This window comes from Mytilus californianus, unplaced genomic scaffold (genome assembly GCF_021869535.1).
Source record: "Mytilus californianus isolate M0D057914Y unplaced genomic scaffold, xbMytCali1.0.p SCAF_1, whole genome shotgun sequence".
Taxonomy (NCBI): domain Eukaryota; kingdom Metazoa; phylum Mollusca; class Bivalvia; order Mytilida; family Mytilidae; genus Mytilus; species Mytilus californianus.
Window position 1 is genome coordinate 122977159 of NW_026262581.1, and position 26107 is coordinate 123003265.

Consider the following 26107-nt stretch of genomic DNA (forward strand, 5'->3'; position numbering starts at 1 on the left):
TTCTCCCCATGTTTTATAATTCAATTATATATTTGTTATTATGATGAAACATGCTATATGCTATATATTTCGTAATACTCCATCAATAGAAACTCTTAGTATTATTATAACATAACCAGAATTTAGAAATATAATCACTAAAACATGCTATATACATTCCTTTATACTCCATCAATAAATAGTCTAACATAACCAGAATTTAGAAATATAATGACTTTTCAGTAGGGCTTTCATGTTTTACATTAACAATCTCCAGGGCAATGACAGAACTATGTAATGGTAACTGAATGTACATAAGGCAACAAGGTGAAATAAGAGGAGATTACTCATTCATTGAATATCAAAAAATTCAAATTTGGTTTGAATATTTCTATATTGTTTGCCTTTATAAATCTCTTATAAATTAAGGCCTTATTTTTGAAGAAATGAAACATTTTGAAGGTTCCCCAATTGATTTAACACTATGTTTGCCATGTGGAATCCTTCTGTCTTGGTTGTTATGTAACTAGTTTGCCCTGGTAATTGGCTGTACTAGATGTATTATATTATTATATTTTTGCTCTGTGATTTGAAAAAGATACAGACATAATGAGATACACAGTTTTTGCCAAATACTGAAATAAGTATAGACAATCATTAGACATGCCAGATTGTTTCTAAGAACTGTTTTGACCCAATCAAACCCCTTATCTAAATATGATACTTATGTTTTGGTATAATCAGTCATCACTTCTTGACCATCTGTATATATATTTGTTACACAGTTGATAAGTGTTATCATTACTGTAGAATATAGCTGATAATCATCTGATACCACACTGTCTGTGATAATGTACATTAATGATGAGGAGGCCTCAAGTGGAATCTTCCTATAATTTCATGTTAAAAAAATTTACAAGAAATCTTGGTTAATTTGTAAAGCATGGTTGTGTAATTACAGAATAGTTGAGCATACTTTACTTTTTTTCCTTAGAAACATGGTATTCTGTACATTATTTTAGATGCAGGGGATAATTACTAACTGCCAGAATAATGCATTTAAATATTTACTCTCAGACACAACTTTAGGTTAATTAGCAATAGTGTAAAGAGAATTTACAAAACTATAAGTAAATACAATTGAAGGTGTAAAAAATAACTGTTGATTAATACTGGAAAATTTTTTGCGCTGTCTTATTTCTCCGGAAGTAGTATTAATTTTATATTTTGTGTTTTCATTTAAAAAGGTGTCTATTTCGTAACAAAACTTCTTGAAAAAATTAAACTAATAAATATGTCCCGTTAACAGTATTTAAAGGGATGTGTTTGTGAAAAGGAAATGACAAAAAAAAAAGGAGATATATTAAATTATGATAATAATAATACATAAACAACTTTCTTGGTAAATATTTATGTTTGTGATTGCTTCTAGAAATACAAATATAGGAAAACCCATTAAAACTTGGAGAAATAATTTTTTATCCTGATGTCTGATATGCCATTGACATTTACCTATTTTATTTAGGAATTGGGCTTTGAATTTTTCATTATTGGTAATATATGGAAATGTTTTTTTGTATGCAGTTGTAAATTGATAGTAACATACTAAGTTTTTATTTTTCTTGTTTACCTTATTTAATTCAGCAGTTAATCTGGATGTTTCATTTTTCTAACAATGTCCATAAACTTTTTTGAAAAGTCCTGGAAAGTGCATAGAAACTACATATATTTACACATAGTCTACTGCTGAATTGATTTATTGACTGATGGAAGATTCTTGTGTCTTGCAGTCAATAATACACCCATGATGTCAAGTAGCAATGAATGAATTACAAAAACTAAGGCAATGGGCGATGGGCATTTAGGTTTTAGCACCTCTTATAATGGTGTGAAAGTGATAATGGTACAAACATGTCAGTTAAGTGCTTTATGGTGTTACAGATAACAGGATTATCTTCTATCTTATGGCTCTCCAACAGACTTTATCCAATACATGTTATTTGAGGAATGATCTTCTATCATATGGCTACAGACTTTATCTGCATACCCGTTATTTCAGAAATGCATGTATTATGTAATGACTGTCTGTCAGTATACTTTCATTTCCATATTATAAACAATCTTTACTAGATTCAGATTCAATATTTTATTTTTTTACTATCAGGTATCAAAGAAATTTGCCAAAATGCTTCCAAAGTACAATTGCATGTTAGCTTTAATATAAAAAAGCCAAGGTTTTGTAAAAAAAGATTCAGTTGAATCCTCTTTGGTATGACATGTAGTATAACACCTCACTCTTTACACTCATGTGAGACAATTGGTATGACATGTAGTATAACACCTCACTCTTTACACTCATGTGAGACAATTGGTATGACATGTAGTATAACACCTCACTCTTTACACTCATGTGAGACAATTGGTATGACATGTAGTATAACACCTCACTCTTTACACTCATGTGAGACAATTGGTACGACATGTAGTATAACACCCCACTCTTTACACTCATGTGAGACAATTGGTATGACATGTAGTATAACACCTCACTCTTTACACTCATGTGAGACAATTTAAAAGTAAAACTGATCATTAACCTTTTGATTATTCACACCGATTGTATCATCTGCAACTCCCTCTAAACAAGGAATGCATATCAATGAGACATTGTGAGTTTCAAAGAATCTTCAGTATCTAATGGCATTGTACACCTTAAATTTGATCCAAATTATATTTTGGGGTTTCCAATAGCAACATGGATTTTGACATCAATATGAAAGGGGAATGGGCTGTTAGTTTGTGTGTGCTGCTTTTTATTTATTTTTAAGTATTTTGTTTTCAAGCTTATTACTACTACTGAATTTAAGAAGGATATCTTTTATATGGTCTTTGTTAATAGGTAGTTTGCAAACAGGAATATATGTAGTCTGGAATTGAAAGAATTCATACAGTCATTGACTTCACTTTTTTACATGTGTGTTTCTCATACATGTACATATTGTCAGCATGACTGTATTTTTCCTTCCCTTTTTTTTAGAACCTAGTTCAAATCATAAAAATTGTAAATCAATTATAAGCGGAGTGTATTCATGTAACATATATTTACAGATGGAACATGCTATTCCCCTTGTGCAGCCACCTCAGACACAAAATGGAACCACATCACCAGCATCAATTGAATCACAGGGAGATGAGAACTGTAGCAAGACAAACCTCATAGTCAATTACTTACCACAAACCATGACTCAAGAAGAGATCAGGGCATTGTTCTCTAGTATAGGAGAGGTGGAGAGTTGTAAACTTATCCGTGACAAACCAACTGGTAAGTTAATTACAATTTATCTGTTTTATTACCTGCTGAATGTAAAGCATTTAACTTCCAACAGTCAATCAACACAATTTATACTTCTGAGGAGCAGTTATTTCTTATTATACACATTTTTTAGTGTTAAAATGTTCTTTCAAGTTTTAGACTTTTATATTTTATTTTGAAAGCATTCTGTTTTTACTTTATAATTTTGTAAATGATCTGATTCATTTTTGATAGATAATAAGTATTCATGTAAAACCTTAGTTTTTTGATATACCTACAGTGGACAGACAGCCTTAGGATTCATTGGACATCTTAAGAAAATAACAAATCTTGGCATATTTTTACAGACTTAGTTAATATTGTCTTACTAACTTCTAAGACATTTTCAAAAGAACATTTACTGTTTTTAAACTGCTTTAAACTGCAACATGTGCATTTAATTTTTGCAATTTTCAATTATTGATAAAAGTAAAATATTATATTTGAATTGTTATTTTTTTACAGAAAAAAACCTTTTGGAAGCTCCCTGTACACATACATGTAAGGAACCATAAAATATTCATTTTGAAAATATACACACTTTATTGGTGTGCAGTGCTCCAAGTCTTTAAGCATATAAAACATATGTAATTTTAAGAATTGAATACTCATTTTTTTGCGGTTTTATAGAGTGGTGAAAGCATTTTTAGTGCACACACATACAAAAGGTGCTTCTGTCAACAGCAATAAAACTACAAATAGAGGCAATTAATTCTTAAAAGCATTTCATGAAATGAGATTAAAGAACAGTAAATGTTCATTATGAGCAACAAAAATAAAGTGACAAATACCAAGTAATGACAGACTATGCCATATAAGGAATTGTTATTTTCTTTTTTCCTCTTCCCTGCTTTGTTTTACTTTTCTTATGTATACTGACTTTATTGTTCTACAATTTCAGGGGACGTTAAATCTTTGATTTCAGGTCAAAGTCTGGGCTATGGATTTGTTAATTACAAGTTAGCTAGGGATGCAGAGAAGGCCATTCACACACTCAATGGTCTGAGACTTCAGAATAAAACCATTAAGGTAGGGGGATGATGGTTTGAATGATTACCTACTAACACCTTCGGCATATTCAGTTTTTTTTTCTCAAAGTTCTATCAAATATTTACTTTTTATCTTCATTTCTTCATTTTATGCAGAGGTAGACGATTAGTAAATCACTGCTTTAGATAAAATTTTGAAAAAGTTTTCATAGTTTTAGCCAACAATCATTCTGAATTTGCCTGCCTTTAGAGTTGGGGTTTTAGCCTGAACTATTATAGAAGCTTTATGCATACATAGTAAAACCTTTGTTTGGTATTTTGAACTTCATTCAGCAATCTGACAGTAGAAACAAGATTGAGCAGAGGTTTATTTATAGGAAGAACCATTCAGTATTTTTTTTAAAATTTTGAAATCCTGTAAAAACTTGATACAATTATGACTCAGAATACTTTACTATCCTTGAATCATTGAATTGCATTATTTTCTGTTCAGTCACAAAGTTATATTACATATCTCAATCGTTACTGAAACATGTTACAAGATATTTCATCACATTAATAAGAAAAATAACAAAGTAATGTACACCATATGTTACACATGAAAGACAGCAAATCTATAGTTCTGAATTTCCCATATATTTTTTTTTGTGCTGTAAGGGTGACAGATGTGTCAAAAACAATGAGATGTAGAAAAAATCAATCACATGATAGATTCACCATAACTTATTGTTTAATTTAATCAAATTCAGCAAGTATCCATCTTAATGTTTTTAAACTTTTTTTTAGTGTACATTGAAGTTAATGTATTGATAAAACATTTAATACTAAGGAAAATTTTAACTTGTAAGTAATTGATTTAACTTTCAGGGAAAATCTTTCTTTTATTAAAGATGTATGTTTGTTTTATACTAAAGAAAATAATGAGAATAATAAAAGAGAATGGAAAGTAATGTATATGCTATCTTTATGATACTAAACGTAATCTTGAAGGCTATAAGAAAATGTAATCAAATAATGGAAATCTCCACCATTACAGTATCAATTGGAAGATATTATACTAAGCTCAGTCTTGTTTCTTGTTTCCATGGAGACGAATATTAATATTTTTTCTGTTGTTTTGTACAAATCTCGAGAGGTTCTCTAAATTATTATTTGTGTAGCATATAGATTGATCTGTAACTAATGACATATGTTCTTTAATATGTAATTAACTTACTATTGTCTGACAGTCATAAAATGTCTAATATTGTCTCCTTTTTATTGAATAGAAGTTTGGTGTGCTATTTTCTACTCCTTACTACATGTATAGTTTTATATCCAGAAATAGATTTAATGACAACAGTAGGAAATAATTTGTTTTTATGGTGAAAATAAAACCCATATGGTTCCATAACCCACAAGCAATCTTTGAACTGTCAGCAATTTTTATGAAATTTTTTATATCAAAGATAAAGTATGTGAGATCAAACAAGGAGAAAATTATTTTTTTTCAACTGCATGTTTATGATCTGACTGGTGTATGCATTAAATCAGTATTTACTAATGAACTGCAGCCTGAATATGATATCTCTACCATTCTCTAATTAGTGGTATATAGTCCAATTCCTGCATTAAATTGTGTGCAAATTGGCTTGATGCATAATGACTTAATTGTATGATGTAATATCACAGTGGAATAACAGAGTGCACCAATCGAACAGACCAGATTCCCATCTTCCTAATTTTTATTCTGGCTTTATTTTCATTTCTTTAATTATATTTTTATTTTGGTTTATGATTTTCTTTTTTAGTTTATTTTATTATTGTGGTATATTATAAATGATTTGAGCAGTATTAAATTAGACACACTTACATATCTTAGAACAGCAATTACACAGCAGAATTTAGTTCTAGAAACCTTAGTTTCTCACTGGTTTGCACCTTTTTTTTTCTGTTTGGGGGATGATCTGTTGATCAAGTATATCAAAACAACGAATGTATTTCATGTACTGGATATTCTAAAAACTTAAAGTATGCTTACATAAAGACTTTTCCCTATCAATCAAGGCTTATGTATTAGTGCAGACTAAATCTTTGAATGTACAAGAAGACGGCTGATTAATACAGGGGAAAGATTCATTCTAGATAATGATTATTTCCATTGGGAATATGTCCTCATCAAAACCCTTTGTATTCACATAAATTTTTTTTATAGGAGTATCTGATGATATCTAAAAATACTAGTTTGAAAATGCACATCATATATAAAACAACAAAATCTAAGAATTTACATGAAAATAATGACATAAGATTTTACTAGGTGCTTTTTTCAATAGCACTTTGATAACTTAAATAAAATTTTGTTTCCTTTAAGAGCAATGATGATGATAATGCTTTATTTAAAAAGAAATAAGAATGATTGGAAGGTATCAGTTGCTTGATTAGTTCATTGCACTGTTAAAGTTATGAATTTAGATCAGCCTTTTTGTTCTACAGCTGTGAGTGATATTGCTTTGTTTGTATAGAATATAAATGTCTCAAGAGTACCGATAGGTTCAGCTGTAAATCCTTGATGAAAATTCCATCTAACCAGTCATAGGGATATTTGTAGTCGAACAGTAAAACAGATTTTAAACTTTGAAATTCAGAGTTGTCATGGATAGTTTTTTTAGGGGGCTCTAACATGTCTTACAATATGTCTTATTTCATTACTTCAGATACTTTGAATGATGCAGAAAGTAATAAAAAAGGCTGAAATCTTGGAAAGGGCCTTCTTCATAAAAATCACATAATAGCTTGAAATTATGTGCTTTGTTCATACCACAATAGAGGGATTTTTTTATCTGTTTTTAAAGTTCAGGTTAGATATGCAATAGCACTGTTTTTCCATAATGGCCATATATTTTGTAAGTCTGTAAAGATACTAGTAAAATAAAACCAAGGAGACAAGTTGATTGCTTTTCCTTTAAATAGATAAGGCAAACTATAATAATTTAGCAGTAAAACAGTATAGGATAATTGATTTTGGAGTGGAAATCAGAATGATGTCTTTGGATCATGAATTGCATTGAATAGCATTGACTTTATTTTAATTAAAGCAAGCTGACTGAACTGTACCATTTAAGTTCGATAATTATCAAAACTGAAGTCTTGAAATTGTTATATGTAGATGACATGAAAGCACGTAATCCAAAAGAATTATTCTGAGTTGTGCATATGTTTTACAAATTACCTTTCATCCTTCTTAAATCCATTACTCCACTTTTGGTTTTACCTAAATATAAGCTAATTTAGCCAAAGTGAGGAGTTACAGATTCAAATATATGTTTTCCTATCTACCTTCTTTTGTATTGTCTCCCTTGTTTTTATGACATAAGGGAAATTTGTTTTTGTTTGTTTGCTTCTTTTTCTTTCTTTTTTTTGGGGAAGGGGAGGAGGAGACTTTCAGTGTTAAGCTGTATGACTTACAAATCTTGTTCCAGTGCTTTTTGGTGAACTTCAGAAACTAAGATGTGTTGTAAGAGCAGTAGTTTTTCAAAGTGGAGAATATAAAGTTTTACTCTGGATAACAGCTGTGGGCATATTTAATTGTTTGCAGGCAAGGGCAGTCATGACATATGTACACATTTAGTTATTATATAACTGGGAGTCACAATTAGTTTTTTGATAGTACATTTTCAGTAAAATCTTGGTGGTAGGTTTTGTAATACATTCATGGGAGAGCAACTTACATCCTGCATGTATTGATTATACAGAAAGGAAGAAAAAAGCAGATCAGATGATCTTAATTAACTGTGCTGTTGTCTCTGGAGACAGGATCCCATCTATTGATCCATCCTTGTCCAACTTTACTACAACTTAATGGAGGACAGCAGCTTGAATATTTATTGGATTTTGCCTTGTTTATCCTCTAATTGTATTTAGTTCTATGTTTGCCTTTGTTTTACATCAGTATTTTCAATTCTTTTTTCTTTTTCAGTTGCTGTTTTTTCCACGTTCATGTTTTGTTTATTATTTTCAGGTTTCTGTAGCCCGACCCAGCTGTGAAAGTATTAAAGGGGCTAACCTGTATATATCAGGCCTACCCAAGTCCTTGACACAGTTGGACTTGGAGCAAATGTTCTCCGATTGTGGTGAAATCATTACATCAAGAATACTATATGACCAAAATACAGGTACAGAAAAAATGAGGGTTGCACAGAAAAAAGGGTCCAAAGAGTTTCAGAGGGAGGGAATTAGTCTACTAGGTTTAATTTGTATGATTTTAATTTGATTTTGATTTTTATTCATTCTTCGTCCTGTTTTTACTTAGGTTTCCCTCGCACGACCAAGTAGCGAGAGTATTAAGGGTGCTAACCTTTATATTTGCAACCTGCCAAAGAATATGACCCAGAATGAATTGGAACTGTATTTTTCCCAGTGTGGGAGAATCATAACTTCTCGAATTCTTTACGATAATACAACAGGTCAGACTCGTGTCACGTTTTGGCAATGTTGTTATTTGATGCTTGCATGTAAACGTTTATTGTGACAAATTGCGAGGGCTGTTTATTTTTCTTATTACTGTTTAATCAATTATTATGATTCTCTTTAAATGTTACTTTTAATTGTTGAATTTAAATTGTTATTTTATCTATATTTATGTTTTTTTTATTTCCCTTTCTTCAGAGTTTTAGTTGATTAACAATATTGTTTGGCTTACAAGTTTGCCTCATATCATCTCAATTTTTATACCATATCCATTAGCATGCTCAGTTCCATCATACTTACATGTGATTCACTAATCAAAAATCTTTTCAGACATTTGCCACTTATAATTCTTATTATTATCAGGTTTTGAGGATTAATGAAAGAGAAATTGTTTGATGGGTATTTGAAAGTATAATAATTCTGTTAAATGTTCAATCTGTTTCTTTGAAATATTTGGCTGCTGTTTATGATGTGAAATTTAAAGAAAGAGAGAAAAATAAATTAAAAACCAACTATTAAATCAAACTTTGAACAGTCTTTGCAAAAAGTCAAAACATTCAAAAACAGAAAAATCATAAAAGACATAAATGGATACAATCCATCCATGACTGAAATGAAATATTTCTATTTGCTTCCAGATGGTGAATTGCAAGAACATTTCCAATTTCCAATATTTAATTCCTCCATCCCAGTTTTATCTGTCTTGTCTTTAAATATGTTTTTATTCAAACACTTTGTCTTTTAGAGCATGCAATAAAATCAATGCTTTTATTACAACAAAGAAAAGACATTAAGAGGCATACATCCATTGCAGTTTTAATGATTTAATCATTGAAATACAGACAACTAAAACCACAAAAGGTTTTTTTTTTATAATTTTGTTCATATCTGAAGCAAGCTGAAAGGCCATAAAATTTACCAATATCATCATGTACCATGCAAAAATTTCTTAGCTGTAACCCAGGTTTTGAATCAATACTCCCAACCCACTATATCCACACAAATCAATTTTTCATTGATTTTTGTCTTTGAGTAACTAATGATATTATTTGCTTTAAATGTAATGCACGGCAGCCTGATCACGTTATTCAAATTCTCTTCTCTTCATTATAAACTATTGATAAGACCAAACAAGCTTTTATCTTTGTATTTCAATAAAATAGATTTTCATTTAAAATTGATATTCCCTGGTAATGACGTTTGTTTTGTAATTTGCAAATAAGCTATCAATATTTGTTTTAGATGGTTGGATACAATTGAATACGTCTATGTAATAGGATATCATTATTAAATTGAGATTAAATTTTTTTCACCAGTGTCATCCCATTGCTACAATCTTACTTAAAATAATACCATAATATAGCAGTAATTGGAAATTAATGAAAAAGTATGATGCATTCAGTTCTGCAGAAAAATTTGTGAGTGGAATAAAATTTGTGTTTTGTATCTAGTTCTGTAATATATATATATATATTCGGTTAACTAAATGGACTTCATGAGTAGATCATTTATATTATAAGTAAAAAGAATTTCATTAAAATCTCACCCAAGGTCTTGCAGGTAAAGAGTCTAATTATTTTCAATATTGAAGGTAAATAAATATGTGATTATTTTTCATATAGATCGATCTATGATATAGAAACGGTTTCTCATCAATCTTCTTGAAATATAGATCCTGTGTTCATGCTTCTCTTGCAGGGATCTGAAAATGCTCCGTTCTACTTTCTGTTTGAAAGACCTTTCAGGACTCTCTGGTTTTGTCGTAATGATACACACCTTCAAAAATTAGATTTGAAGGCTGAAATTTCATAGGTAGATGTAATAATGACCAGAACAGAAAGTAGAAAGGACTTCAAAGGAGTGTGAACACAGGTTCTGTATTTTAACCAGCTTGTATTATTCATTTACACATCTGAAAGTAAAATAAATAAATCTTCTATCCCCATACTTCAAAAAAATATCACAAGATAGGATCTGATTATTGTAGTTTAGTGAAAAATATTTTTAAAGATATGGTTAATTATGGTATAAAGATTGCTGTTTTGCAACACATACTTGCACAAGCATGGTAGTTGAATTTAATAGAGCAATTCAATTTTTCATGGCTTATTAAATAAACTGAATCGTGCATTAATGAATCATTAACCTTCCAAAGTAAGTTAAAATCACTGAAGGAAGTGCAAGCTTTAACTTGGTTTAACAAATATACTTTGTTAACAGGTTTGTCAAAAGGTGTAGGATTTATACGATTTGACCAGAGGATTGAGGCAGAGAGAGCCATCCAGAAGTTAAATGGAACCATTCCTGAAGCAGCAACGGAACCCATTACTGTGAAGTTTGCCAATTCCCCAAGCTCCAATAAGAATGCTGTTTTAGCTCCACTGACATTAGCTCCATACCTTCCTCAGACTAGAAGACTTCTTGGTCCCATACACCATCCATCAAGCAGGTTCAGGTAAGCATTTTATTTTGCACATCTACCTTAAAAGACATTAACAGTTTAGAAGCAGACAGTGAGATTGGGATTAGCAAGGTTTCTCTAGCCAATGGCTCAAACATTTAGGCTTCAATACAGATGACAAAGTGTAGGTCAAGTTTGATATTGACGATTTTCACATTTGTCGTTCATGAGTTATAGTAATTCATTGCTGCAACAATGACACTAATAAATGTAATATTTAGTAATAATCTTTAATATAAACCTGGTTTGCTGTCATTTTAACAGCTTCTTGGTTTATTTTTAGAACAGTTATCCCAATTCTGTTTGTTAGTATTTAATCATTTTGTACTGCTTGACAGATGCAGCAAAATTCTAGACTAAAAAATTGTGAATGCATCAACATGATGTATTAATTGTTTGAAAAAACATTTAATGCAAATTTGCAATTGAAATGTATTCGTCATATATTTATTATGATGCAGTATAAATAATTTCACATGGAAACATTTAAGTGACTTGTGGGATCTGTAATCAACACTTGAACAATATGATCATTGTTGCCTTCATTAAGTAAACAACAAAATGGAATATAACTCAGACGATATTTATTCAAAACATAGTTATTAGCTTTCTGCAAGTTTAATTGCATCCAATTTTAGTCAGTTTATTTTTAAACAGTGAAAATAGTAATTGCAATTAAAAAGAAAAAAAATGCAGTTTATTTGAATTGTCTAGACATGGAAAAGAAGGGCTATGGTAAATTAATTCATGACATAAAATCCCTCAAAACAATTGAAAAAACCCAAAGCAAAGGAACAGTTGTTGTTTTGCATCACAAAGTCACAATTAGCCTTTAGCATGGAGCAAAAACAAAGTCACAATGAGCATCTAGCATGGAACAAAAACAAAGTCACAATGAGCCTTTAGCATAGAGCAAAAACAAAGTCACAATGAGCATTTAGCATGGAACAAAAATCAGTGCTTTGAATATCTTGACAGTTGTTAATTTCATTCTTTAATTGATAAGGAGAAATGACTGAAGAAGACCATTTTCTTTATTGTGTTAGATGGAAATTAATGTACTTTATTTACTGTTCATATATACATTTGATCTGTCATCAAAATAAAAAGCATGGAATGATTAGAACTAAAGTATATTTTGTGACTTAATGGATATATCGTATAGGAACTTTTATTCCATTACACTCAAACCAGGATAATATTATTGATATGAGTAAATTTAACAGAAAATGTGAATTGTTCATTTAAGAAATCAGATTAAAAGTACTTGTTTATTTCAGGTTTTCTCCTATGGACACAGGATCTATTTTAGGAGCCAACACAATCATTCCCACAGCAGCCACAGCCACAACTGGTAACACTATAAATGGAGCAGGATGGTGTTTGTTTGTATACAACTTGGCGCCAGAAACTGAAGACAGCACATTATGGCAGTTGTTTGGTCCTTTTGGAGCAGTACAGAATGTTAAAGTGATTCGCGACTTCCAAACACAGAAATGTAAAGGATTTGGATTTGTTACCATGACAAACTATGATGAAGCATTAGTAGCTATCCAGAGTTTAAATGGCTTTGCTTTGGGAAATCGTGTTCTTCAGGTGTCGTTCAAAACCAACAAATGTAAAATGTAAGGATGATGGAAGAAAATAGTGCTATATTACTCAGTCATTCCGGACAGGATTAGATTGAGGAGTTTGATCTAGTCATATTTATATTCTCCACAAAATAGTGCATAAATATTATTAACAATCATGAGAAATTTTCCAGTTCACTTCTGAAGTTGCCAAACAGTTTTTTTTTTTTTTGCTCCTGGTATTAAGACTAGGACCAATAGTTGCCATCACTTTGAATCCATCGTTCTGTGTATCCTTTTATAGTAATTTGATTATGATGTTAATGAATTAAATTCACATTTGGAATGAAATCTAAAGAATTTTCTTTATAAGGAAATTATTTTACGATGTTAGCTATTAATTGGTGAGTGATAGTGTAACAACTAGATCACATTGGCCTTGTATAACAATTTATAAAAAAAAATAATTTTTCTTTAATTTTGACTTTTATTTATTTGAATCTCTTGAGAAGTACTCATTTAATGTTTTAAGTTTACATGGATCAGTGAAATCCAGCATTGAACATTTTTATCCTGGTTTTATGTTTTACCTTCAGTAAGAAGGGTTTAATTTGGAGTAGCATAGATATTTTTACAGAAAAAAAAACACAATTAATTGTATAAATTTTTAATTCTTGAAACAAAGCGGAAATTATGATTTTATGGTAATAAATAGTGTTGGTTTTTTTTTAATCAATTATTATCAAGTACTGTCCGATTTTTAGTTAAGTGTATTTCATTCTTAAATTTTGAAAATTCTGAATTTAGCCAGATTTATAATATTGAGAATTGTGAGGACAATGATACTAAAGGCAACTGTTAGTGTGATTTTATATCTACTTTTAAAACCAATTTTCCACCATTTTAGATGATTTGTTTATACATTATTCATATGGATTTTTATCCCGTATATAACTCAAAGAATCTCAGAATTTGTTATTATTTTTTCAAATGCACATGGAGAGCTCAGAGAACAAATAAATGCCTCGAGACATGACATAATCCAAGTATATTATTATTTATTTATTGACAAAACCATGGATGTTGATATTATTTAATACTTATTAAGTTATATAATTGATTATTAAGATTTCATTTTTGTTGTTATCCCATAAATTGGTGTTCTGTGGTGAAGTAATTTTTTCAGATATTATTTATTGTTTGTCGGTTGTTTACTTTTCATTAGGTATAGAATTGGGCCCTAGGTCCATTGTTTATTACAGTAATTTAGAATTATACGAATAGAAATATAAGATAAAAACTCATTTATTTTACATTCATAGAAACTGTTTTCAACAATTGACCAAATAGAGAAAAAAAATCTATTCAGTCAGGTATGAAAGATATAAAACAACATGTGTGTTTACTGTTTTTATTTATTTATGGTTAAAAGATTAAACTAATTTTTGAAATCAAGTTTATAACAGTAGAAAACAGTTTCTATATGTAAAATGAATATATCTGTGTCGAGCCTGAAATGGTTGGTGAATTTCTGTCTGTTGCATGAATATTTGCTTTAGTTTTCTCAATTATTGTTTTGCTCTTTGTTATATACACTGCTGCACACGAATGCTGTCTTAAATTTTCCACAAAAAAAGTTTGGTTCAGTATATATGTATTCTGTTTTTTTATTTTTCACCAAACACACATTGCCAATGATTGGTTAGAATCAGAATTAAATATAAATGGTAGTTTTTAATTGAAAATTAGTCTTGATAGATAGATTAAAGAAGAATGTTAACTTTTAAGATGTGTTTTTGGTGAATGGTTTTTGTTATTTAATTCAAGCAGTCATGACTTTTGATTTTGCATTTATTTATTTTGGGAGTGATGTTTTATCATTTCAATGAATATGTTTGCCAGAATTTTCAGTTCACTAGCACCTTAAACTGGGACTTATCAGGTCTCAGAATATGTTGGCACAATATTTTTCTTTTTCTTCGTCTTAGTTCTTTTTTTATTGATTTCTGTGAACCCTTTTTTCCAATTTACCATAGTTTCAGGAAGAGACATTGTTAGAAATCATTCAAAATCTGCTGACTTTTTTTCCATGGTTGAAATAGAGATTTGATAAAACCATGTATTGCATCAGATGCCAAATTGATCTTCCAGTTGTTGAAAAGGTATAAATTTTTGAACATTTTTAAATGTTGTGTTTAGGGTTCCATGTTTTACAATATCTGTATATGTTTGAAAGTTTTTAAAACAAGAAGTACCTGACATTTTTACATGTTTGATTTCTTTAATAAAAAGATTAACTTTTTATACAATCCATCTTATTTGATGTCTTTTGGGGCACTCATTATAAATGCTCATATTTTTGCAAATCATTAAAACATTCCTCAGGAAATCTTTCACAAAAAGTGTGTTTTTATTGTTATAACTCTTTGTGAAAGGTTCCTTTATATTGCCCCTTTTGATGTAAATATTCCTGTCACAGTTCGGGGCACTTTTCACAAAGAATTTTTAATATTTATGGTATAAATTTTGAATGGATTTATGGGAACAATTTACATCTCATCGATGTTTTAATCAAACATTACAGACATTGCCTGATTTAAGCTTGACAGGGACCCTGTGAGGGTTGACCATGTTCTTTGAAATATTTCTGTTTTGATTGAAGTATATTTTTGCCATTCTGGCAATTTTAAAAAAACTTCCACTTCTTAATTTATTCTTCATCAAGCAAAGATGAAATAAATATTTTATACTTAAGATATATATGCAATTTTTACCCATACAGTTCTGTATTTGTGAAAACTTATATGGCAATTTTACATTTTTATGTGATGTCGAATTCATATGAACTTGTTTAGAATCGCTTATTGTTAATGATAAAAGCAATATTTACATTTTTTACATTTTCATTGACCAATGATTTTTTTAGAAAGATAACTATGGGATGATAGGTCAGAAATTGTGTGCCAAGCACTAGTGTTAATGAGTTTATTTGTGGTCAGTTAGTGTTTGATCATCGAGATTGGGTAAACGTTTGAAATTTGTGCCTACTGCCAAATAAATGTCTACACGGAACGTGAAGAATCAATTGACAAAAGTTATGATTGTTTGAAAACAATTAACAAAACCCACCTATTATGTATTACACATGACGTGTGCACAACAGTAGAAAATTTTCGGTTTCATTACATATTTCTTTTCAGATTGTTATTAGCAATCTAATGTTAGAGTTTTTCAAACTTTTGTGAATTTTTTTATCTTTTTTGACTTTTTTCATTACTTGTTCCATTGTTTGTTGTTTTGTTTCATGTTGTAGCTGCTCTTTTGAAGGGCTTAACTTTATTTTTTGAAGTACAAATTTGCAAGGTAAGATGTTTTTCCCTTTTGATGCAGGTATTATTTCAATCTATTTTCTACATTAAATAGGGTATAATCTATAAGTTATAACACACACATATAATTTACATACAAGCAGTCATACATAGTCAGTTCTAGTATAAAAATTAAATATAATTCCAAATATAGATGGATAAATCCTAAAAGAAAATATCATTAAACGATATTCTGAATTCAAGCATTAGCTGATAAAAGAACCATGCAGTGGTTACTATTTAGTATAATTTCAAAGTGATTCATATATGCCTTCAAAAGAGCACCTTCATTTTTCTTCATTTTTCATATATCTAATTAGTGTTGTACATCATATGTGTTGTCAGGTTGATTCTAGTCTGGACATTATCCTTATCCTACCTCATATACTGTAACATACACAATTGTCTTCAACTGAGATTCTTGCTAAATAATTTACCTGCTAAGATCAGTGAATCATTTCAGGTTTGTTCTTTCGAATAACTGAATAAAGTTCCATATGCATTCTTTCAGAAAAATAAGGGGAAAAATAATGCTTGACTGTCTTTTCATTCTTCAGTTTGTCGGATGTCTAGCAGTAGTAAGAAAGAAAGATGTCTATTATCAGGGATCACTTTGAAGGCAGTGTACACAATAAAAATTCCAAAGGTCTTGCACATTTTTAGTTGTACTGGTCACATTGATCTAACCTGAACATAGAAATACCACGATAGAAACTTAATTGTCCTAAAGATGTAAGACAACTTCAGCTCTGCAGTCAATGATATCTTCTCAGTTTGAAGAAAGGGGGTTCTTATACAACATATATTCTAAGAAAATACATATCTGTAAAATATCTTCATAAATACTTGTGAACAAAATAGATAACCATTTTATAATACATATACTATGTCAAAACCATAATCTTTTATCTGTGATAACATGTTCCCTACCAAAACCATATTTATATTTACCAAAACCAGCAAGTCCCATGACAGTTTTATTGATCTCATATATGTCCATGCTCAAAACCATGTCTCAGATTGCAGTAGTGAGATTTGGTTTTTAATGAGATTTCAGAAGGAATAAGAAGTGAAGTGCATCAACACTTAACAGTTTAGTTTACAATATAAAAACAGCCATGATAATAACAATTTGGAGAGAAAAAAAACCCATAATAAATTTGTTTACAAGTAAAATGTTTGTGAAGAATTCTTATCCATATAGAAAAGCCAAAACTCACTACTCCCTTTGTAAAGAATGTATGTATATGTTCAAATATGTTATTTACAGAAAAATGCTCCAAGCATGTAAACAATGAAAACATGGAAGTCCTGGTTTTATGTTTTGTCTCAATGAATTACTACTCAAAATGTATACATGCTTTTCTAGTCAGGATTGATAATTTAAAGTGCAATAATATATACATTTTTATCATACTACAGACTTTGATATTTTACTTTATAACAATCACTATTGTAATTTGGTTTTCTATGGTTTAAAATCTGAACCTGAGGGATAGTGTAATGACTGCCTACTATGATACCGTGACATGTGACTGACAACACATACATGTATGTACAGTTTAATTTCTGTTGATTGGCTTTTTGTGTGCTTTTGACATTGCTTTGCATTTGTTTAGTCCCTGTGTTCAATTTGGAATAAACATAGTCAAAGATCAGGTCTTTATCTATAACATTTTATATATAGATAGCCTGATCAATAATGTTGGTTGCCCAGCGTCATGGCTATATTGCAGGCGCTGGCTTGTTGGTTGTAAACGTTATTATGTAGTTGGTTGTAATGCAATATTTGTACTTTTATTACATGTGATGATTATAAATAAAATTTTAAATAAATTTGTTTGATGTAACTATTGGACTTTTTTTAATGTGTTTTCAAAGAATATCCTGAGTTCGAAACGCTGCAAATGCTGCTGGAATAAAACTCCAGTTTACTGTAGGTTGGAGACCACCTTCAATATCACCTGCAGTATTGGATTAGTAAATTATCTGTCAGAAACAAAAGCTATCAGGAAGGTAATTTGAATTCACCTTGCTTAATTGGAACTAAACTTAAACAGATACATGATACAAAGGGGACAAAGCCTATTGATTTTGGGGTTGATAGGTTAAAGCTAAAGGTTCACTTACTACAAATAGATTTTTAATAAATATTATAAATGCTTCTCAGATGACTTGAGTTTCCCTTGCTAAAGGGAGGTTGATGCAGTTTCAGGGGAAGTAACTTTACGCAATAATGTGTGTTCAAAGTCCAGCTGTTACAAGTTTTGTTTATGGTGATGTCAAAATAACAAATTCTGATCACAGGCCAAAAAATTGGAAAACTAAAACATTGAACAAAACTACCAATCGAATGAGTATCAAAAGAAATTTTTTTTAATTTTCAAGTGAAGCAGGAAAATATTTGTTTATTTCCAAATTTTTCTGAACATCGGAAAGAATTTTTTATTAACAATAAAATGTTTAAGCTTTCTTTTATTAAAAAAATGACAATTAAAGAACCTTGTAAATTTGTTCAATATAGATGAACAAATTTAATATGTTAGGCATTTAAAACATTCAATATGGTTTTTAGGGGAAATAAAATGGCTAATATGTTACTTTATTAGCTCACAGGGGCCCAAAGGGCACCATGTGAGCTTATGCCATCACTTGGCGTCCGTTGTCGTCGTCTGTCGTCGTAAACTATTTCAAAAATCTTCTCCTCTGAAACTACTGGGCCAAATACCTTCAAACTTTAACTAAATGTTCCTTAGGGTATTTCTTTATAAATTGTATCCGAAATTTTGATCCATCGACAAACATGGCCATCATGGCTAAAAATAGAACATAGGGGGCAAATGCAGTTTTTGGCTTATATCTCAAAAACTAAAGCTTTTAGAGCAAATCTGACAGGGGTAAAATTGTTCAATTGGACAAGATCTATCAGCCCTGAAATTTTCAGACGAATAAAACAACCCATTGTTGTGTTGCTGCCACTAAATTGGTTATTTTAAGGAAGTTTTGCAGTTTTTTGTTATTATTTTGAATATTATTATAGATATTTATAAACTGTAAGCAGCTATAATGTTCAGCAAAGTAAGATCTACTAAAAAGTAAAATGACCAAAATTGTCAATTGACCCCTTAAGGAGTTATTGCCCTATAAAGACAATCTTGCACAATTTGTTCATCAAGTTTGCAAACATTTAAAAATCTTCTCCTCTGAAACTACTGGGCCAAATACCTTAAAACTTTAACTAAATGTTCCTTAGGGTATTTAGTCTATAAATTGTATCCGAAGTTTTGATCCATTGACAAACAATTAACATGGCCGCCATGGCTAAAAATAGAACATAGGGGTCAAATGCAGTTTTTGGCTTATATCTCAAAAACTAAAGCTTTTAGAGCAAATCTGACAGGATAAAATTATTCAATTGGTCAAGGTCTATCAGCCCTGAAATTTTCAGACAAATCGAACAACCCATTGTTGGGTTGCTGCCACTAAATTGGTAGTTTTAAGGAAATTTTGCAGTTTTTTGTTATTATCTTGAATATTATCATAGATAAATATAAACTGTAAAAGCAATAATGTTCAACAAAGTAAGATCTACAAAAAAGTTAATATGACCAAAATTGTCAATTGATCGCTTAAGGAGTTATTGCCCTTTAAAGACAATTTTACACAATTTGTTCATCAAGTTTGCTAACATTTAAAAATCTTCTCCTCTGAAACTATTGTGCCTAATACTTCTTAACTGTAAATGAATGTTCCTTTAGGAATCTAGTTTATGAATTGTATCCGAATTTTTGATCCATCAACAAACATGGCCACCATGGCTAAAAATAGAACATAGGGGTCAAATGCAGTTTTTGGCTTTTATCTCAGAAACTAAAGCATTTAGAGCAAATCTGACATGGGATAAAAATGTTTAAAAGGTCAAGATCTATCAGCCCTGAAATTTTCAGACAAACCGAACAACCCATTGTTCGGTTGCTGCCACTAAATTGGTTATTTTAAGGAAATTTTGCAGTTTTTGGTTATTATCTAGAATATTATTGGAGATAAAGATAAACTGTAAACAGCAAAAACGTTCAGCAAAGTAAGTTCTACAAAAAAGTTTTTAATATGACCAAAATTGTCAATTGACCCCTTAAGGAGTTATTGCCCTTTAAGGACAATTTTACACAAGTTGTTTATGTTTTTTAACTTTAAAAATCTTCTCAAATGAATCTAGTATAAATTTTGTATTTTATTTCCTTGTCAAGCAACATAGACACTATGGCTCAAAAGGAACATATGGGTAAAATGCATTTATTTGCTTTTGAAGAAAATATGACAGATACAATTAACATTTAAATGGCATTTTTAAGCCACTCATTAATATATATTGAAAAGCAAAAATAATCATTGATCAAAGATTTAAGCAAAAAAAATTACAGGTGAGCGATTCAGGCTCTTGAGAGCCTCTTGTTTTTCATTTATGAACATCTATAATTCAAACAAATTTCACTGTTTTATGGCAAAATTATTTGTTTTATCAAAATAACAAATGGGCAATTCAACGTAAAACTGTATGAAGTTCAGAACTCCCTTTAATTTGAAAGATGGTAGGAAAGAATCCGAATGATTTTTGGTGAACAGGTCAAAGTTCAATGCAATTGTTACTAAAAAAAAAACATTTATGTTTTTTGGAAAATGCTTTCCAGATAGTTATGAAAGGCTTCCTTGCTTAATTGAAACAATACTTATACCGATGAAGGATATATCGGGGGGAGAAGCTTATTGCTTTTTGGGTCAAAGTTCAAGTTGGCTGTTGTTAAAAGTTCGGGTTTTTTTAAAGAAAAACAATAGTTTCCTGATGGTTACTTATTTCCTTTTTGGTTTTAGATTAAACTTATGTTTAGAAATAATCCTGTAGATTTTCAGTCCAAGGCCATGGTCACATGCTTAAGTGTTTAGAGATAGCAAAGGAGGAGAAAGTTGCTTTCTAGATGAAATCTCTTAAATCTGTTTTGTAATTTTTCTGGAACGTTTCATTGAGCATGTGCCTCCAGATCTGGTTTTATAGCCAGGGTAAAGGAGACCCTTGTTCAATTTTAAAGGGGGAATAAAATCTTTTTGAATATATATATATACATATTAATTTAGCAAGATGACACAGCGTGTGCTTCCAGACGTGGCGTACTAGCCAGTAGCCAGGGTCTTGGAATCCTTTTTTTAAGGGGAATGCCCCAAGGCTTTTTTTTCTGTGTATTGATATTTTGGAGAAAGTATTAATAACAATTTCGCTTTCTAGATAAATTACTTTTTATACTCTCAGAAAAAAAATTAGGAGCATATAGTCGTGTTGTAGATTACTCGAGTATACCTGAGACTACTATAATCCAGTATACCATTATGAATTGTAACACATTTGCTACAGTTGAAAAATTACTGATATAAGTAAATGTTTTCTAAGTCTCTTTATTCATACCATTTGGCACCCTTGAAACACAGGACCGTGAGACCATACATGGCACACGTTTTGCTTTCTCTAAATATATGCGATTCAGGCAGTACCAACTTTTACTTATTTTTTAATGGTTTAGATCATAATAAAGATAGTCTGTTGACAATTAATGTCAAATCGAAATGAGAATTTAGAAATTTATGCACAAAATAAGTAATAATAGGTTAATAGGTCAGCTGATTAAAGAACGAGCAAAATCTATTTTTTTATATTTTAAATTAAGAGAAGAAAATATATTACAAATACCATACAGAAACTAACAACAGAAATAGGTTTGTAGTGGAAGAAGAAAAAAAAACTTAAATCCCTAAAGAAACTCTACTATAATCTACTTAAGAAATGCTGATTTTATCGAGGGAATCTGTCTTGATATACTAAAAATTGAGCGATGATGACAAACATTTACAGATCTGAAAAGAATGAAAAATAACACCAGTCCATGCTACAGTGGTTTCAACACATATTTTATTTCAATTAATTGCTTTGATATTCATCGGTAAATTAAATTTAAGATCTGTAAATTTTGTCGATTGATGTATTTCTCCTTTTTACAGGAAAAAAAACATAACTTTCAAAATCTTGAGAATTCATTTTTTAAAAGGCGCATTTATAACTTATTCGGAAACTAACTCCACTGACTGACAGCCGGTCAGACGAACTGTCAAAACAATATACCTTGTAATCTTTTTCCTGTTAAACTGTTACATTATCTGCAGATGAGCTATTTTTTTATGTATTTACACGCATCTTAAATTTTGAGGAAACGTCCAAAACAAGCTACTGGGTATAACTTCAACAGTTCAATTAAGGCAAGTTCTAATTTTCGCTTCATAGTCCCCTTTTTTCGCACACCACAGTTATGTACAAAAGTCACAATTTTTATTTGGGAAAAATCTTATGCCAGTGTTAGGAGCAATTGTTGCCTGTGTATGGAAGGGAAACACTATCTGAGTTAAAAATTTAATCGTCTGTTCATACTGGAAAATTATATCAAATCGCAACACAAAAAAAACCCAAACATAAAAATTTAATCGTCTTTTTATAATAGAAAATTATATCAAATCGCAACACAAAAAACCCAAACAGATAAAAATTTAATCGTCTGTTTATAATAGAAAATTATATCAAATCGCAACACAAAAAAACACTAACAGACATAAGCAAGCTGCATTAGAGACATATAATACAATTGTATCATATGTCTCTGGCTGCATTAATGAACAACTATATGTTACTAAAATAAAAATGTGAAATTACTTATATTAATTATCAGAGTTGAGAGTTGTCTTTGTACACAAGTACATACATCTGTATTCTCTACTGTTAATGTCCTTTAATGACGCTGAACGTTCGCCAAATTACAAATTCTGTGATGTAACCATGTCGAATTCATCTTCATACTTTCCCCCTAAAATTGACAAAACATACAAACAAAACACCTTCAGAGATGTAGTTTGTATCAATAAACAAACGTCATGATTTCTAGAAGAATTAGTATGGTTGGTTCTTACAACTATAATGGCTTTCCCATTTGAAACAATTTTCATTTCCAGTATTCGTGCCAAAAACCCATAAAGCTGAGAACGTTTTCTTTGGATGAGATAAAAGCAACGAGATGCATCCACTTAAAAGCCGCGATCTTGTCGTGTCAAGTTTCCACAACCATATATAACTATCTGCAATTAAATAAAGTATGCTTTTAACAGCTGCATATCTAATTAAAAGACTTGTGTGGTTTATATTCTACTTGATTCCGTGTTATTAAGTAATGATTTGTCTAATAAATATATTAGTTTATTTGAAGGGGTCAGTCTATAGCCTCAATCTTTTTCTTATGATGAAAAATACCAGCAAAGTTTAAAGCATTCTTTGGACTGGACAGATTGACATGAATAGACTTAGTATATTAAACAAAAGATTTGGTTTTCAGTCGAAAAGAACACGTCAGATGCAGTGTTTAGAATACTTCAATTTAATAAATTACTGTGTCAATTCACTTGAATATTTGACTGACTGCATCATATCTATTGTCTATCCGAGGTGATATTGGTGACCGAAGATAGATGGGAGACCATATCTGTTCAATTTGCATCGAAGTAATAAAGCATTTCGGTCTACATTCATTATTTTTTAACCAGCTACATACCAGATGTAGTAATAAATTCTTGCTTGTGAGAGAGCTGTCTCCATCTTCTATCTTATTTATGTTTAACTTTGGCGAGAGTTGCCTCATTGGCAATCAACACATCTATACTCAATTGCTCGCCCAATTTGGTCAATATTACAGAATTATAAACAATTGAAATACTTTCTATAAAACCAGGTTTAACACACCATTTTCTTCGAAAAATGTCTGTACCAAGTCAGGAATATGACGGTTGTTTTTCACTCGTTCCGTTAATTGGTTGATAACGTTTGATTTTGTCAGTTTTTACGGACTTCCGCTTTTTTAATTTACCTTGGAGCTCGGTATTTTTGTTATACTTTTTGTCATTTTATTAGAATTCCAGCTGACATCTTACCACTGCCCAACGTACCAAAAAAAATGCTTCTCATTCATAAACCACTTTATTTGGATGGTTGAACCATGGAAGTATTAACAAACAGGTCTTTCGCTGATTGAATAGTAAATCTTCTGTGTAAATTTGGTTGAAACGGAATGTTTTAAAAAATGACATTGGTTGTTAAAACGTTCATTGTCTAAATTGTTGTAAGTGGTAGAATGCCGTCATCAGTTTTATAGAGTGTTGTAATTTTTAGATATGTCAAGATTCTGTAATAAAGTTGATTAATATCAGCACTCAAACAATTGCTTTTATTTCACTTCATAGTATCGTATCGCTTTATTTAATCTGCTGATTAACGGTGACAAAAATAGAAAATATAGATTCCGTAGCTTCAAATCCCCTTTCTTGATCAAAGTAGACATGGACAGTTATTTCTAAAGTTTTGTAACGTAAAGTTTTATAACTGACTATAATACAATTCAATATCAAAATTGATATTAAAATGTTTAATTTCGATTTAATTGGTAGGAAATTGCAGTTGTAATTATTTTAAGCTTCCGTTGAGGCTAATGAAACCCAACAGAAATATGACCAGAAAAAAGATTTCCTCCCATGATACTTTACTAATTCCTATGTTGTACCACGCACTAATGGTTTTGTTGAAAACCTTGCATTCTAAAGTCAATAAAATGGCGACAAAGATAGGAAAATTGCACCTAATGAACGGACGGTGACGTTTTTCAACTTCACGGTGCGAAATTTACATAATAGGAATTAAGATCTTGGGAAATAATAAATCTATTTGCCGATCCCTATATATGATCGATGAATATAGATTTCTACACTGCAAAATCATATGTCAAACGTGTCAGTCCGTTAACATAATTGTGAATGCTGATCTACATAATTGTAATTGATTCAATAACTGTCATATGCTGCATATTGATTTCCAGTGAAGCATGTTCCCCTTTTTTATCTATTTTATAGGTTTTCCTTTATTTGAAATCCACCAACCCTCACCAACATGAATAAGGCGTCGAACGATTGTCAACTGGTCAAATCATTCGACTCTTATTATAGTGGACTGCAATGAAACATGTGTATTTAAAAATTGAATGTTTCATTTCATATTTTTTTGGGGTGTAAAAGCGTTGACAGAAACACATTTTGTACGAAGCGTATTCTAATTCCAACCCCTTAGTATCTATGAAAGGCATTAATAAAGCCGTTAGGATGTACTGGGGTACTTCAGGATGTTTGAATATCCATATCTACGGATGTGAAAGTAGATAACGAATTTATCCCCAGTCTAAGTCCGAATCGGGCGATTTTAAGGAAAAATTCGGGGACAAAGTGTAACGTGAAAACAACGTTTTTTTTAATGTTTATAAAAGTTTTATAGACATCATGGATAATCTACAGAATTCAAATTTTCACTTGGAACAACCACGGAACTAAGGAAACCGTGCATGAAGTTACTCGGGGTAATGGGTAGCACCGCCCGGGTGTATGGGTTAGAAACACCCGGGGCTATGGGTATTTCAACGACAGTCATTAGCCAATCCAAATCCGAGAAATATATTAAGCCGGGATAACTTATAACATCACGGTTTTATGACGTCAAATATGTTGATGTTTATGTCATGAAAAAAACAACGCAAATATAATCCGCTAAATCAATTATCAGATTTTTCATGATATTAATATTATGAAATATCAGCTGCTCGACAAAAACTTCTGGTGATGTACTTAATGTTGAAAATTCAAAGTTTATTTGATATGCTGAATGTATTTATCCAAAATGAATTCAGCTTGATAAATCTAATAAATTTTAATGACAGTCAATATTATCTATTTTTATGGCTATTGGTACAAATTGAAATTTTGAAACTGAAATATAATACAAAACAAGGAACAAGGAAACACAAATCGTGATTGCA

General features: G+C 30.5%; 2 protein-coding genes across 6 annotated transcripts in view; both read left to right on the top strand.

Moving 5' to 3' along the window:
* The window catches only part of LOC127712345 (ELAV-like protein 1), a 32659-nt gene extending 14640 nt beyond the window's left edge, over nucleotides 1-18019 (top strand). For 2 of the 5 annotated variants that reach the window (XM_052218751.1, XM_052218718.1), the window contains exons 3-7: nucleotides 3088-3301; nucleotides 4233-4360; nucleotides 8321-8474; nucleotides 10990-11224; nucleotides 12511-18019. In XM_052218751.1, the coding sequence (XP_052074711.1) occupies nucleotides 3088-3301; nucleotides 4233-4360; nucleotides 8321-8474; nucleotides 10990-11224; nucleotides 12511-12859 (1080 nt within the window). In that variant the 3' untranslated portion in view covers nucleotides 12860-18019. Of the gene's footprint in view, nucleotides 1-3087; nucleotides 3302-4232; nucleotides 4361-8320; nucleotides 8475-8611; nucleotides 8766-10989; nucleotides 11225-12510 lie in introns of all 5 variants that reach the window. The other 3 variants (XM_052218725.1, XM_052218742.1, XM_052218731.1) reach the window with 3 other exon arrangements.
* LOC127712605 (ankyrin repeat domain-containing protein 29-like) overlaps nucleotides 1-26107 on the top strand; it is a 262060-nt gene that overhangs the window by 141600 nt on the left and 94353 nt on the right. The window lies entirely within an intron of this gene.